A 14406-nucleotide genomic window follows, 5' to 3' on the forward strand; every position below is an offset into this window, starting at 1 on the left:
GTATGAACATAAATCAGGGGAAGAAGACCCGGATTCTATAGACCAACCCGTCAGATGGATTTCCAGAATCATTTTGTATATATTCAATTCTTTGCTAGCGTTCAGATTTCATTTGCAATATTGGAGAAAATAGTCAACCATATCTCACTCTAACAGGTTGGGTCTCAAATGACAGGTGCCCCCTCAATGTAATGACTATCCTTTTTAAGTGGGGTAAAAACAGTTATTTGTAAAAAAAACTAATTGGTACAATAGGTCACATATCTATATTATTTGCAGAAACCTTTACAAAATACAATATATCTATTGTCAAAATGTGTCCATGAATTTTGTAATATTAATGGACATCAATCTTCTTTATCATAAAAATAAGTGAAATCTCTCAAAATCTGAGAGCAAAATGAAACCTTATCTGAGACGGTCCCTCATTTAAAGTCTTATGAAACCAGTGAGTGGTGAAAAATAATGTTTATCCAATTCTTGAACCAATGCATGTATATATCATAAACTTAGTTCTCTGTGCATGAATTTATCATTTTCTACGCAAATATATCGTATAATCGTCAATTTTTTTCTCTGTCTGTTATGATTTAACAAATATGGCTGCCATATTTTGAAGCGGACGATTGTCACCTTATAGTAAACAAATAACAAAAAACATGGGTATTGAGCACGTGTTTAACATGTACAATCAGATTATTGTTTATTTTAATGACAGATTCATGCGTATTGCGATCATCGGATTTTTACGAGGAGGGTTGCGCTCAGGTCACGATGCATATGGAAAATATGTTGGCGAATTGCTTCCTGGAAGCAAGGAATTAAAAATAAGTAAACTTCTTCTAAATGTGGACAAATTAAAGAACTTTCCTCAGAAAAAAATATATGTACATAAGTTGTAAAATGAAAACTATCCATTTAGTTGTAAAAAACATATGCATATATTTTTTTTAATTTGAGGTTTCTTACGACTTTAAGAGTTATCCCTAATTTGGGTTTTTTTTCCCAGCATGTCTAAGTTTTATTTTTTCAGGCTTATTTTTAAACAGTGTTAAAGTTAAATTTTAAACAGTTGTTATGTATCACAGGAATTAGAAATTCTATCTATAATAATTAGGTACCTATAATATTAATAAGGTAAAGGGGCATCTAAAAGATAGGTGGGCAACTGTTTGAGGTGGGTCTAATTGGGGTCTAAGCATGACGCGGGATTGCTGATTTTTTGTAAGCGTGAAACTTGAAAGTCAAATTACTGTGTCGGGAAAACGGGAAATGAGGTCTAGCGGGACCCGGGAAATGACAAAAAAATGAGAATTGCTTACGTACATAGTGTAAGCGGGATACCGGAATCTGACAAAACAGTAAGCGGGATCCCAGATCGGAACTCCCCAATGAGACCCCCTTTGAGATATGCTACTGTCTATAACTTATTATTGATTGTGGTGGATCGAGGACCTCATTGATAAAATTTTCAATTTTTCTTAATATATTTTCAACATTTTAATGGGACAGACGGACAGACAGACAGACATCAGAAAATTGTGGTGACCATCACTCAAATGATCCTAATCAAATCCGTGGTTTCTACTTTCATTATAACAGAGAGAAAAAACAAAATGAGAGTTTGATAAGTGTACAATAACTATGATATGTGTGCAACTCAACATTTATCATTTTTTGCATAATCATTAATACAATACCCTTACATTATGTCACACCTTCAGTGTCTTCTCACGTTCTTGCCGGTTCGTGTCTACTTTCGTTATCAGTAGACGCACTTCGAACTTCTCGGGAGTTTTCGCTCGACAGAAGGGGGTGTGTCAGGTGCAGTTATAAAATTGTTTTTCTATCAGGTGATTTAAGATGAGGCTTGTGCAATTTCAAGATGCTGGCAACAGGCGGATCGGTGTTGAACTTAAAGAAAACGGAGATATTGTTGATTTATGCAAGGCAAATCCAAACATTCCCAATGATATGAGATCCTTTATTGAAGGCGGCAATGCTATGCTCTCAGCGGCAAAAAGGTATCAACTGATAAAAATATACTATGTTTAGATAGAATGGCCTTCACTCTTAAAAGTGAATTTTGACACCTTCTGTAAAACACATATTAACAATGTTTGTTCAGTTACTGTGAATGATCAATCCTCCTTCCAGTGTCATTTAAACTAAAGATTTTTATTAAGTTTTATAAAGAAAAATGTAATAAGACACCAAAGGGTCATTCAAATCACATGAATCGAAGATAAACTGACAACATTGTGTCAAATAATGAAAGACAGCGAAAACACTGAGCAACACAATTCCTGCAAAGATTCAGGATGATCTCAACAAGGTGCTACAAAAAGGTAATGAGCTCCTGCTCCACATGTGGCTTCTGTCATGATGTTGGTCTTGGAAAGTAGGCATGATACATTCGAATGAAAATCATGAATGACGTCCATTTTCACTGAACTAGCTATTTTTGTTTAGGGGCCAGTTGAGGTACGCCTCCAGGTGTGGGATTTTCTCTGTGTTGAAGACCCATTGGTGGCCTTGTCTCCAAGTTGGTTGTTTTCTGTTCTTTTGTCGTGTTGTTGTATGTTTGACACATTCCCCATTTCCATTCTCAATTTTATCAATTGATGTAAGGATTGTGGTTATGACAATTTGAATCCTCTGTCATCTTTAAGCACATAGATTTCATTTACCCATCTGATGGCATCAACCAGTATACTTGATGGTTAGTAAAATTTTAAAATTAGTGAAAAAGGGATCGATGACTTCAACTTTACCAATTTGAACCCCTTTTATTTAATAGTTATTTAAAATGCTATTTTATGCACCAACTCTTTATGAACATTTATGCTTGTTTTTTTTATTTTTATATATGTCATATATTCATTCAAGGCTAATGGCTGAACTTGCTTCATAAGTGCTTATAAATCATGGTAATTTTTTTATCTGTTTAGAAATTAGGAGATAATGGTTTGCCTTTATTCAGTCTGACAACTCTTGTAAACTGCTTCAGCAGACATCAGTCTGTTTGACATACTGTAAGTTAAGATGTTACTTTCTAGAGGTATTTGTTTTGTTTCTCTGTGGTTACTTTTGCAAGAATGTTTATTCATCTTTGCTGTCATCATTTGCATGCCTATGTCAATGATGAAATCAATAATATGTATGGTAACTGGAAAACATTTTTGCTCCAATTTTTGCTCTTGTTTTACTTACAATGACAACCAATGTATTGTTATTAACCCTAACAATTTATTGTAATTATTTAAATTGATGTATCCCTTTTAAAAGGGATCTTATTATCCAAGACAATTTGGAAACAGTAGTTTGGAATGTTATATTTGTAGTGGATTTACATAATTGTTTACAATTATTTCAGTGTAGTAGATGGAGGAGGCAGTATTTTGAAACGAGACACAGTGAAAGTTGTAGCACCTATCTACAATCCAGACAAAGTATTATGTATTGGTATGAATTACACAGACCACTGTATAGAACAGAATGCTCCTGTGCCTGAAGTACCAGTTATTTTTAATAAATTTCCAAGTTGTATCATTGGACCAACAGATGATCTGGAATACCCAGAGGAAACAAAGGTATCAGTTTTAGTTCGTCAAAATCACTAAATAGTAACTTTTACAAAAAACTGCCAGGCCTGAACTTGTTGATTAGTTTGACATACTTTATTTGAAAATTTGACGTAAATTCGATACAAAAGGTCAGAGCATATGGAGATTTTACATCAGAATGTAGATATAAGAAGATGTGGTATCTGTCCCAATGAGACGACTCTCCATCCAAGTCACAATTTGTAAAAGAAAAACTATTATAGTACATGTATAAGTATTCCTTTGTCAGAAGATTTTCAAAGCTTGAATTTTGGTACTTTTAATCAATAGTGGGATAAACCATAGCTATGAAACCTTAAGTCAATGAAAGTGATTTACATATCAGTAACAAATTTAACAATTTGACATTAGCATAGTGATTACAAAATATATAGTAACAAATATCAAGGTATTTATTGGTTACAAGCATAAAACAAAAATGCAACACAAAATATATATTGTATATTACAGGTAAGAAATCATAAATCCAGAGAGAAAACTAGTGAACTTAAGAATAATTCAATTAAGACATTTTTCCGCAGTAAATGAAAAACATCCCTTAGCATGCTTGATGAAATTATCTGCCCTTAGTTGCATTGTTGGAATATATGTTGATCTTTCTTTCTTTAAAATAGAAATCTTATTATTTTATCCAGGAATTGGATTGGGAAGTAGAACTGACTATAGTTGTTGGGAAAGATGCAAAGAAAGTATCAGTAAGTTTACAATACATGTATAACAGTATCTTTATAATCCTTCAATGTAAAAATAAGAGGTGTGGCATGATTGGTAATCAAAACATCTATTCATCAACGAAAATGGATGTACAGGAAAACTTATTTTCAAATTCAACTGTGCTTTTTGCTCATCTATGGAAACACATGCAGTGTTTTAATTATTACATGCACATAGTTGAAAAGCTCTTCTTTTAAGGAGTCTTAATTTCATTTTCAAGGCTAAGAATATCTCAGTAAAATTAAAATATTTCACTGGATGTATATGATTCAATTTCTTTAAGGTTAAAGAAAAAGTACAAATACTCCAATACCAAATAATAAATATTTTTGTATTCACAACAACATTGTCTGTATGATAACACCACAGAATGGTAAATATATCTGCAAATCTTTTTCCTATTTAAAGTGGTAAAGGAATGGGGTGATGAAACAGACAAAATGTGTGATAAACTGGAAAAAAGAAATACATGCATTAAGAGTTTGACATGCAGGTATATTTTACTAATATATTTTGTAGGAATCAGAGGCAATGGACTATATATTTGGTTATACAGTAGCACATGATGTCAGTGCTAGAGACTGGCAATTGAAACCTGGATGTAATGGTGGACAATGGGTAATAGGAAAAGCTATGGATGGGTTCTGTCCCCTTGGTCCTGCAATTGTAACTAAGGAAGCTCTAAGTGGTAAACATTTATTATTGTTAAAAACCTTTAATTCTCAAATTCCCCTTTTAAGGTTAAAGTGGCATGCGGCTTATATTAGGACATTACATTTACAAAAAAAAAATATTTGTTTGAAAGCATTTCATCTGGTTTTACCTTTTTCTATGATTGATACTCATGAAAAGAATGTTAGTTAGATGAATTATTGTTGTCAGAATTTAGGTATTCAGTTAAGATGGACATCAATAAATTTGACACCAGGATTTTTTGTAAAAAGTTGCTATATTATGCATAAGAAAACCATGTTGTAAAAAAAAAGATTAAAAACTATCGTAGCAGGTAAGACATTTGTCATATTATCAGTTGAATGTTTCATATAACGGGTAAAAAAAACGTTTGATTTCAGATCCCCATAACTTAGGACTGAGATGTAAAGTTAATGGTGTGACAAAACAGGACAGTAGTACAAACCAACTTATACACAAATCTGCTGCATGTATAGCTTTTGTATCCAGGTGAGTGAAAGTGTTCAACTATTTAAGTTTACATGAGAGTAGGAAAAGGGTGAGAAAATGTAAGGTGATTTATTTGTAAGATAAATACACATACATGTAAATAGCTTAATACTTACCCTTATAGGCAACACAAATGTTTTTATTTTTATATATACAGTTAACCAACTGATGTATCATTAAACATAAGGAGATGTCCAATGTAGCCAATGATACAACTATCCACCAGAGTTCATATTAATATGAATTTTATTATTGATGTATAAGTAAATAGAAAGTGACCTATGTCTTCCATCCACCTTAAGTAGTTGTAAGAAAATGTAGTTGTAGAAGAAAAAATAATTTCTTCTCCAAGGTTTGTCCCAAGTTTCTTGTCTTTAGTTGTCTCATTACACAGTCTGCATCACATTATTTTTATATTATTTTGCCATTTTATACTTGAAGGCTATCCATCTTCTTTACATGTAGTTAAATATCATGTCTGTTTGTTTTGTTCACCCATGGTTATAAATATAATGGAATTTTATGAAACTGTCTGACATACAAGTGAGCGGTTTAGCTTGCTATAAAACCAGGTTAAATCCACCACTTTCTAAATGCCTGTACAAGTCAGGAATAAATATAACAGTTATTATCCATTTACTTAATGTGTTTGAGCTTTCAAAGGAGTAAGTTCGGTAAGGGCCATATTTGGCCCCAATTATAAAGTTCATAGTTACAAGGTAATACATGTTTAAAGTTGCCCTAAAGACATGTTAGAAAGTTAAACAGAACTGTTTTTGTCAAAGTTTAATTCGAACACGTTGATTTTTACATCCAAAAAAGGTCAAGATAAGGGATTTTGGTGAAATGTGACAAAATCAGCTAGATTTCAACCAAATAAAGGGCCAGGAAACATAGAGTGCAGGCATCGACAAGCTTAAGATTCAAATAAGACATGTGAAATGTCTTCACAAACATTATTTTAAAAGATCTTTGTTGTCGACGTATGCGCTTTATGTTTCCTGTCCAATAATCTATGGAAATTCTACCATTTTCGTTGATTTTTTCGTGAAAAATCAATATGAGTACAACTTGTGACGTCATAATGAAACGCAGAAACGTAAAATTTTCAACAAAATGGGTTATATCCTAGCTAGTCAATGTATTAGCTATAATTTATCGTGATATTGGTCGATAAATACGAATTTTAAATTTACGCTTAAAAAGGGGGCCATTTTGGGACTTTATCGAACATACTCCTTTGCTATTTGCTCAGGGACTTTCTGTTAAGAAGTTACCTAAGAGTTCAGTATTTTAAATACTCTACTTTTGACCTTCAAAGATTCTTTTTTTTTTTTTTTTAGATTTATGACCTTGAAAGCAGGTGATCTGATTTTAACTGGCACACCACCAGGTGTGGGCGTATTTAGAAAGCCACAAGAATTTCTTAAGGTTAGTAAGTTTACATTTCGTATGGTTTAAGTGTTGTTTTGGAAATTCTTCATAGAGAAAACATTTCAATTTGTACCATTGCTACTGTAAATCTAAAATCAGTTACTTTGGAAAGTTTCTGATATGTCCTTTTTAATACATGATCCAAAGATTGTGAACAAAATCATGATAGGCATGTAAATATGTTGATTGCATGAAATTCAATCAGAACCCTATGTTACTGACTTGATGTCTAAATCTTCAAATGCTTAACTCTACCTTTTTGATACACACTCTATAGTGCGTTGATCATAACATTCTCTACATCCTATCTATGAACATTTCCAGAAGTTTATCAATGTAATATATGCTCACATATTCAAGTCACAAAATGATGTTACAACGTCAAGAAAATTACATAACTTTTGCAAGGTGCAGGAATCTACAATCTGTTCTAAAAATATATAAATGATGTCATTGTTAAAGTCATCTTTGAAAAAGAGAGTTATCTTTCTTTGTCTAGAATGATAGTTGAATCAACTACAAACAATGCTTTATACAATGTAATATTTACTTTTACTTCCCACTGATAAATTAATGCAATCTTTACCCTTCTGTGCTTTCTAGAACTTTGATTTTTTAAATCATTCATAATTAGAAACAGCATTGCTTACACTTGATACAAGTTGAGAGTATAGTTGTCTTACAATGAATTCTTTCCATCACAAACATATTTACATCAGAGAAAAAATATCCTAGGAAAAATCTGACCTAACATATTGCTATTTTCTGAAATTTTCCTTGGAAATCTGTGCAATTGCTATTTTTTTTGTTTTTTGCATTGCCACTGATATTTCTGTGTGATTGTTTTTAAGTTACTTTAGTGATATGAGTTTTTCTCAGTCATTTGCTTTGCTTAGGAAATCAGCGGTAAACAAATAATCTATGGTTTTTCAATTGGATGGAAATTTCTTTCCTTCAAAAATTTTGAATAAAAAAATAAACGAATCTAAAGTGAATCTATGTTTTTTTTTAAACTGGAGTTGAATAATGAGTATATTCATATATTTTTTTCAGAAAGGGGATGTAGTAGAATGTGAAATTGATGAAATTGGAAAAGTTGTAAACAAGATTGTGTGAAATGATAACATTCAACAACTGAGAAACGATACAAAATATTACTCTGGAAGTACTTGCTAGAAAACTGTCAAACATGTCATATGTAATATGTTGTTGTAAGGAAAGGATGTGGGGCAAAAATACAGGCTTAAATTATAAATAGAAAGTTATAATTAATTTTGTACAGATATATTTGTGATAATTGTCAGGCAGCATTGATGAATAAAGAATTATCTATCAAAGATGTAAATGGATAAAAGTGATTTTTTTTATTTTGCTGACTTTAATAAGATCATGTCTGTCGTCTTATTTGTTTTGCATCACATTAAATTTACAGAATCTGCCTGCATGCCAGAAAAGAAAACACATGCACAGTGGAGGATCTATACCGGTGTAGAGGTCATATGCCTTTGATAAAAATCCTACTTTTAGCAAAATATACAAATTTGTAGTACATGTATAAAATCCTCTAAAATAGATTTCTTGAGACTGACAAGTTGTAACCTGGAATTAACAGTGGATGATGGGTAATAGTAACAGCTGATGGGTTCTTTTCCCTAGGTCCAGCTATGGAAACAAAAGAAGATTTGAATGGTAAGAATATTAACGGATAGTGTATATTGCTAGTTTAGCAGATGAGAGGTCAGAATATTTCAATGTCAATTTTATAACTATTTCTATAAAACTGTATTGACTTTTCATACTTTAAATAGTTGTAACCATAACCAAGCTGCAGCATTTTGCCACCTACAAATAAAAATTTAACTATATTCTTTTAGAAAAAATGGAATACATGATTTTGTATTTTTATTGAATTTTTTTGCTGATTGTCTCCCTTTGATTGCAGATTATTTTTTCTTGTAGCAATTTGGATGGTATTAGTTTGTATTAATCAAGTACAGTTTGTGGTGAGTAAAACTTCTTTTATCTTTTCAGTATGTTTGAGCATTTGGTCACTGGAAATTAAGCAGTTAAATGGTTGGGGGACCTTCCTGATTTTTTATTCATTCTTATGTGACTATTTTTTTTTTATAAAATATTATATATGTTTCTTCTGGATATTTTAGTTCCTGACGTTTCAAATGTTATTGTTATGAGACACCCAACAATAAAGTTAAAGCTGGAAAAAAAGGCTATTGAAAATATTAAAAAAAATAAATCAACATTACCCATGAATTCCACTATTCACAAAATGTAAAAAGACTGGTAGGCTATATGTTGGAATAATGTATCTTGGTAGGGTGACATATCTTACTGTTGTGAACTTAGCACATTAAAAATTAGCTAAGCTTGTCTGTCAAGTAGAAAGCATGATTGATATTCATATAACAGTAACAAGTTATTGTCCTGGATATGCATTTAGTTTAAACAGCAATCCGACAAAATCATTAAGTTTCAAGAAACTACTATAAAAATGCACCAAAGAAATCTAGCAATATAAGTACCGTAAGAAGGGAACAATAGAACATCTTATGTACTTATAGTTTATATAGACTTTGGTAATAAATATATATATATTTTTCTTGTAGGAACCAGAGACAATGGACTTTATATTCAGTTATACAGTATCACATGATGTCAATGCAAGAGACTGGCAATAAGAACCTGGAGTATATGGTGAACAATGGGTAATAGGAAAAGCAATGGATGGGTTCTGTCTCCTTGGTCCAGCTATTGTAACTAAAGAAACTTAATTTGAATGGTACAAATAAGTAAAGGTAATGTGTATTGCTTATCTGCTAGATGAGAGATCAGGATATTTCAATGTCAATGATGAAATTATTTCTATAAAATAAAATTGACTTTTTATACTTTCGTTAATGGTTGATTTTCATTTATGTGATCACTATTAATCTCTTGAAATAATAACTAAACAGCTTCGAATTGTCTATTATTTTTATCATATAACTTTTGCAGTATTTTTTGTCAAACTAGAAATCATAGTTAACAATATTTTTTTTAGAAAAAATGGAATACATGATTTTGTATTTTTATTGAATTTTTTGCTGATTGTCTCCCTTTGATTGCAGATTATCTTTTCTTGTAGCAATTTGGATGGTATTAGTTTGTATTAATCAAGTACAGTTTGTGGCGAGTAAAACTTCTTTTATCTTCCCAGTATGTCTGAGCATTTGGTCACTGGAAATTAAGCAGTTTTAAAATGGTTTGGTGACCTTAGATATGTCCTATTTTCGGTGCAAAATATAGTACATTTTGTGTCCAGGGATACATGGGCATGTATGTATGGCTGCATTAAAAAGAGTGCAAAAGTGTTCTAACAATATAAAAACAGATAAACAATCAATTTCTGTTATAGTGGATTATTATAGATATTTTCCTGTGAAGCGAACTATTGAATATTTCTGATGCTATCGAAAATCTCCAAACTTTTAAACATAATAATTGTTTTGTGTCTGTATGTTCGGACACAAAATGAACGCTAAATAAATTTTGCACTGGAACCGTGCCACTTATGGATGACCTTCCTGATTTTTTATTCATTCTTATGTGACTAATTTTTTTTTATAAAATATATATATGTTTCTACTGGATATAACGTTTAAAATGTAATTGTTATGAGACATCCAACAAAAATAAAGTTAAAGCTGGAAAAAAAGGAAATTGAAAATATTTAAAAAAATAAATCAACATTACCCATGAATTCCACTATTCACAAAATGTAAAAAGACTGGTAGGCTATATGTTGGAATAATGTATCTTGGTAGGGTGACATATCTTACTGTTGTGAACTTAGCACATTAAAAATAAAGCTAAGCTTGTCTGTCAAGTGGAAAGCATGATTGATATTCATATAACAGTAACAAGTTATTGTCCTGGATATGAATTTAATTTCTTCTGGACGTTAAACAGCAATCCATCACCATAATCATCATAATCATAATCATTATAATCATCATTTAGTTTCATGAAGCTACTGTAAAGATGCACCAAAGAAATCTAGCAATATATGAAGGAGACAATAGAACATTCTATATTTTTCTTGTAGGAACCAGAGACAATTGACTTTATATTCAGTTATACAGTATCACATGATGTCAATGCAAGAGACTGGCAATTAGAACCTGGAGTATATGGTGAACAATGGGTAATAGGAAAAGCAATGGATGAGTTCTGTCCCCTTGGTCCAGCTATTGTAACTAAAGAAACTTAATTTGAATGGTACAAATAAGTAAAGGTAATGTGTATTGCTAATCTGCTAGATGAGAGATCAGGATATTTCAATGTCAATGATGAAATTATTTCTATAAAATAAAATTGACTTTTTATACTTTCGTTAATGGTTGATTTTCATTTATGTGATCACTATTAATCTCTTGAAATAATAACTAAACAGCTTCGAATTGTCTATTATTTTTATCATATAACTTTTGCAGTATTTTTTGTCAAACTAGAAATCATAGTTAACAATATTTTTTTTAGAAAAAATGGAATACATGATTTTGTATTTTTATTGAATTTTTTGCTGATTGTCTCCCTTTGATTGCAGATTATCTTTTCTTGTAGCAATTTGGATGGTATTAGTTTGTATTAATCAAGTACAGTTTGTGGCGAGTAAAACTTCTTTTATCTTCCCAGTATGTCTGAGCATTTGGTCACTGGAAATTAAGCAGTTTTAAAATGGTTTGGTGACCTTAGATATGTCCTATTTTCGGTGCAAAATATAGTACATTTTGTGTCCAGGGATACATGGGCATGTATGTATGGCTGCATTAAAAAGAGTGCAAAAGTGTTCTAACAATATAAAAACAGATAAACAATCAATTTCTGTTATAGTGGATTATTATAGATATTTTCCTGTGAAGCGAACTATTGAATATTTCTGATGCTATCGAAAATCTCCAAACTTTTAAACATAATAATTGTTTTGTGTCTGTATGTTCGGACACAAAATGAACGCTAAATAAATTTTGCACTGGAACCGTGCCACTTATGGATGACCTTCCTGATTTTTTATTCATTCTTATGTGACTAATTTTTTTTTATAAAATATATATATGTTTCTACTGGATATAACGTTTAAAATGTAATTGTTATGAGACATCCAACAAAAATAAAGTTAAAGCTGGAAAAAAAGGAAATTGAAAATATTTAAAAAAATAAATCAACATTACCCATGAATTCCACTATTCACAAAATGTAAAAAGACTGGTAGGCTATATGTTGGAATAATGTATCTTGGTAGGGTGACATATCTTACTGTTGTGAACTTAGCACATTAAAAATAAAGCTAAGCTTGTCTGTCAAGTGGAAAGCATGATTGATATTCACATAACAGTAACAAGTTATTGTCCTGGATATGAATTTAATTTCTTCTGGACGTTAAACAGCAATCCATCACCATAATCATCATAATCATAATCATTATAATCATCATTTAGTTTCATGAAGCTACTGTAAAGATGCACCAAAGAAATCTAGCAATATATGAAGGAGACAATAGAACATTCTATATTTTTCTTGTAGGAACCAGAGACAATTGACTTTATATTCAGTTATACAGTATCACATGATGTCAATGCAAGAGACTGGCAATTAGAACCTGGAGTATATGGTGAACAATGGGTAATAGGAAAAGCAATGGATGAGTTCTGTCCCCTTGGTCCAGCTATTGTAACTAAAGAAACTTAATTTGAATGGTACAAATAAGTAAAGGTAATGTGTATTGCTAATCTGCTAGATGAGAGATCAGGATATTTCAATGTCAATGATGAAATTATTTCTATAAAATAAAATTGACTTTTTATACTTTCGTTAATGGTTGATTTTCATTTATGTGATCACTATTAATCTCTTGAAATAATAACTAAACAGCTTCGAATTGTCTATTATTTTTATCATATAACTTTTGCAGTATTTTTTGTCAAACTAGAAATCATAGTTAACAATATTTTTTTTAGAAAAAATGGAATACATGATTTTGTATTTTTATTGAATTTTTTGCTGATTGTCTCCCTTTGATTGCAGATTATTTTTTCTTGTAGCAATTTGGATGGTATTAGTTTGTATTAATCAAGTACAGTTTGTGGCGATTAAAACTTCTTTTATCTTCCCAGTATGTCTGAGCATTTGGTCACTGGAAATTAAGCAGTTTTAAAATGGTTTGGTGACCTTAGATATGTCCTATTTTCGGTGCAAAATATAGTACATTTTGTGTCCAGGGATACATGGGCATGTATGTATGGCTGCATTAAAAAGAGTGCAAAAGTGTTCTAACAATATAAAAACAGATAAACAATCAATTTCTATTATAGTGGATTATTATAGATATTTTCCTGTGAAGCGAACTATTGAATATTTCTGATGCTATCGAAAATCTCCAAACTTTTAATACATAATAATTGTTTTGTGTCTGTATGTTCGGACACAAAATGAACGCTAAATAAATTTTGCACTGGAACCGTGCCACTTATGGATGACCTTCCTGATATTTTATTCATTCTTATGTGACTAATTTTTTTTTATAAAATATATATATGTTTCTACTGGATATAACGTTTAAAATGTAATTGTTATGAGACATCCAACAAAAATAAAATTAAAGCTGGAAAAAAAGGAAATTGAAAATATTTAAAAAAATAAATCAACATTACCCATGAATTCCACTATTCACAAAATGTAAAAAGACTGGTAGGCTATATGTTGGAATAATGTATCTTGGTAGGGTGACATATCTTACTGTTGTGAACTTAGCACATTAAAAATAAAGCTAAGCTTGTCTGTCAAGTGGAAAGCATGATTGATATTCACATAACAGTAACAAGTTATTGTCCTGGATATGAATTTAATTTCTTCTGGACGTTAAACAGCAATCCATCACCATAATCATCATAATCATAATCATTATAATCATCATTTAGTTTCATGAAGCTACTGTAAAGATGCACCAAAGAAATCTAGCAATATATGAAGGAGACAATAGAACATTCTATATTTTTCTTGTAGGAACCAGAGACAATTGACTTTATATTCAGTTATACAGTATCACATGATGTCAATGCAAGAGACTGGCAATTAGAACCTGGAGTATATGGTGAACAATGGGTAATAGGAAAAGCAATGGATGAGTTCTGTCCCCTTGGTCCAGCTATTGTAACTAAAGAAACTTAATTTGAATGGTACAAATAAGTAAAGGTAATGTGTATTGCTAATCTGCTAGATGAGATATCAGGATATTTCAATGTCAATGATGAAATTATTTCTATAAAATAAAATTGACTTTTCATACTTTTGATAATGGTTGATGTTCACTTATATGATCACTTTTAATCTCTTGAAATAATAACTAAACAGCTTCTAATTGTCTATTATTTTTATCATATACCTTTTGCAGTAA

General features: G+C 30.9%; 2 protein-coding genes across 3 annotated transcripts in view; one reads left to right on the forward strand and one right to left on the reverse strand.

Annotated features, from left to right (window-relative positions):
• The window catches only part of LOC143072887 (putative aminopeptidase W07G4.4), a 23446-nt gene extending 21602 nt beyond the window's left edge, over nucleotides 1-1844 (reverse strand). Inside the window, exon 1 of one of the 2 annotated variants that reach the window (XM_076248028.1) lies at nucleotides 1707-1844. In XM_076248028.1, the coding sequence (XP_076104143.1) occupies nucleotides 1707-1708 (2 nt within the window). In that variant the 5' untranslated portion in view covers nucleotides 1709-1844. The remainder of the gene's footprint in view (nucleotides 1-1706) is intronic. The other variant, XM_076248026.1, reaches the window with a different exon arrangement.
• LOC143072888 (oxaloacetate tautomerase fahd2, mitochondrial-like) lies at nucleotides 1794-8295 on the forward strand. Its single transcript, XM_076248030.1, has 7 exons — nucleotides 1794-2024; nucleotides 3377-3593; nucleotides 4262-4321; nucleotides 4860-5028; nucleotides 5414-5522; nucleotides 6866-6953; nucleotides 8010-8295. The coding sequence occupies exons 1-7, from the start codon at nucleotides 1864-1866 to the stop codon at nucleotides 8070-8072; spliced, it is 867 nt and encodes a 288-aa protein (XP_076104145.1). The 5' UTR covers nucleotides 1794-1863; the 3' UTR covers nucleotides 8073-8295.
• Nucleotides 8296-14406: the final 6111 nt, after the last annotated feature.

Source organism: Mytilus galloprovincialis, chromosome 4, assembly GCF_965363235.1.
Source record: "Mytilus galloprovincialis chromosome 4, xbMytGall1.hap1.1, whole genome shotgun sequence".
Taxonomy (NCBI): Eukaryota; Metazoa; Mollusca; class Bivalvia; order Mytilida; family Mytilidae; genus Mytilus; species Mytilus galloprovincialis.

What these genes read in the sequence shown, in the direction of transcription:
- LOC143072888 (XM_076248030.1), top strand. Translation starts at nt 1,864, where the DNA reads ATGAGGCTTGTGCAATTTCAAGATGCTGGCAACAGGCGGATCGGTGTT. An exon ending in AACTAAGGAAGCTCTAAGTG is followed by an intron (nt 5,029 to 5,413) that starts GTAAACATTTAT and finishes GTTTGATTTCAG; the next exon opens with ATCCCCATAACTTAGGACTG. An exon ending in AGCCACAAGAATTTCTTAAG is followed by an intron (nt 6,954 to 8,009) that starts GTTAGTAAGTTT and finishes TATTTTTTTCAG; the next exon opens with AAAGGGGATGTAGTAGAATG.